The sequence below is a fragment of the Silene latifolia genome, unplaced genomic scaffold (assembly GCF_048544455.1).
Source record: "Silene latifolia isolate original U9 population unplaced genomic scaffold, ASM4854445v1 scaffold_96, whole genome shotgun sequence".
NCBI lineage: Eukaryota > Viridiplantae > Streptophyta > Magnoliopsida > Caryophyllales > Caryophyllaceae > Silene > Silene latifolia.
The window spans coordinates 97825-99767 of record NW_027413827.1 but is presented as its reverse complement, the minus strand read 5'-3'; the positions used below and the strand labels follow the sequence as shown (position 1 = coordinate 99767).

At 35.3% G+C, this 1943-nt stretch overlaps 1 protein-coding gene across 1 annotated transcript; it reads right to left on the bottom strand.

Moving 5' to 3' along the window:
• Nucleotides 1-1113: 1113 nt before the first annotated feature.
• On the bottom strand, nucleotides 1114-1488 carry LOC141640648 (secreted RxLR effector protein 161-like). Its single transcript, XM_074449358.1, has 2 exons — nucleotides 1337-1488; nucleotides 1114-1246 (listed from the first exon to the last, which is right to left on the bottom strand). Exons 1-2 carry the CDS (start codon nucleotides 1486-1488, stop codon nucleotides 1114-1116), a joined length of 285 nt encoding a protein of 94 aa, XP_074305459.1.
• Between the last annotated feature and the right edge of the window lie 455 nt (nucleotides 1489-1943).

Here is a 1943-nt window from a genome sequence, read left to right as displayed (position 1 = left end):
CTAACCTTGGTCCATGTCTTACATACGCACTCAATACAATAATAAGAAGTATGAGACGATTGATTCTACTCCTCAACCCTTTCCTTTCTGTTCCTTTTGTTGATGGAGGAAGAAACTGACTTTCACCCTTTTACTTTGTTGTAGGTATGTTTGTATATATTTTGTCAGGATGAATAATATTATATTCTTTTAACTTCCAAAATATATATAATGGGTTAGGTACCTTTTCACACAATCGAACCCGATCGTTCTTTTTCGTGAAAGACGGCTTATATTAGGGTAAGGTAAGAGGGAATAATAATTCCCGTACTTTAATTACATTTAATCAAAACCGATCCATTACGGTGTCGTCTTTTATATTAAAGTCTCTTAATATTTAATATTAACTTAACTTCTATTTAAACCCGAACCACTTAGGCCACTCAAATATTAGTAAATATTATAACATTCTCCCACTTGGCCTTTGTGTTGACTTGGTGGTTCAATAATAACTATAATGTGCACTTTTATGTTAAGCTTATTAACTTTTATATCTTTAATTGAATTAGAACTAATTGGATCATGGCGGTCACACATCATTTATTAATCGATATGATTCCTTCCATGTATCACAAATCAATTCCAAATCTAAGTCACCTTTAATTTGAGAAGAACATTAATTCTCACAATTAGTCACATGTAATCTAATAACTGTAATGTATACATATACTATAATGATTAACATGTCCGTTATAACAGAAACAGTACTATAAGTGAATTCTAGATATCACATTTATTACAAGCATATTAATTTTATAATAACAAGGCCTTTGATACAACACACATGCGTTCTACATGGCCAATGAACGCCTTAGGTGGTAATCCCTTAGTTAATGGATCTGCTACCATCTTATCCGTTCTTATATGCTCAAATGACACTCTTTGCTTCTGTACCTCCTCTTTGATCGATAAGAACTTTAATTCCATGTGTTTAGCACCCTTGGAGTATTTATCGTTCTTAGAGAAGAAGACGGCTGCAGAATTGTCACAATAAATTCTCAGCGGCTTGGCAATACTATCGACGATCCCAAGTCCCGAGATAAAGTTTCGCAACCACAATGCATGAATAGTGGCCTAAAAGCATGCCACAAATTCGGCTTCCATAGTAGAAGTAGAAATGACAGACTGCTTCCCACTTTTCCATGATACTGCCCCTTCAGCTAAAATGAACAAGTAGCCAAATGTTGATTTTCTACTATCAACACATCTGGCATAATCTGAATCTGAATAACCAATCATCTCAAGATGATCGGATATCCTATAAGTAAGCATGAGCTCCTTAGTGCCTTATAAGTACCTAAGGATCTTCTTCGCAGCTTTCCAGTGATCCATCCCAGAATTACTTTGATACCGACCCAACATTCCAACAGCAAAGCTGATATCTGGTCTAGTGCATGTCTGAACATAGTTCAAACTCCCAACCATAGATGCATAGGGAATTCTCTCCATGTCTTTTCGTTCCAGTTCATTATGGGGACATTGCATTTTACTAAATTTGTCCCCTTTTTGTATAGGAACTATCCCTGCAGAGCATTAATTCATTCTATATCTCTCTAAAACTTTGTCAATGTAAGCCTTCTGAGACAACCCTAACAATCCTTGTGATCTATCACGGAAAATTTCAATTCCAATCACATAGGATGCCTCACCCATATCTTTCATTTCAAAGTTCTTAGATAGATATTTCTTTACATCATGCAACATGCCTATATCATTTGCAACAAGTAAAATATCATCAACATATAAGACTAAAATAACAAATCCGCTCCCACTGATCTTAATGTAGATACACCGATCGAGGGTAATCTCTACAAACCCATATGACGTGATGGTATGATTAAACTTTAAATACCATTGTCTGGAAGCTTGTTTTAGCTCATATATCGAGTTTCTCAGCCTACACA

What these genes read in the sequence shown, in the direction of transcription:
- LOC141640648 (XM_074449358.1), bottom strand. Translation starts at nt 1,488, where the DNA reads ATGGAGAGAATTCCCTATGCATCTATGGTTGGGAGTTTGAACTATGTT. An exon ending in GCTGCGAAGAAGATCCTTAG is followed by an intron (nt 1,247 to 1,336) that starts GTACTTATAAGG and finishes AGATTATGCCAG; the next exon opens with ATGTGTTGATAGTAGAAAAT.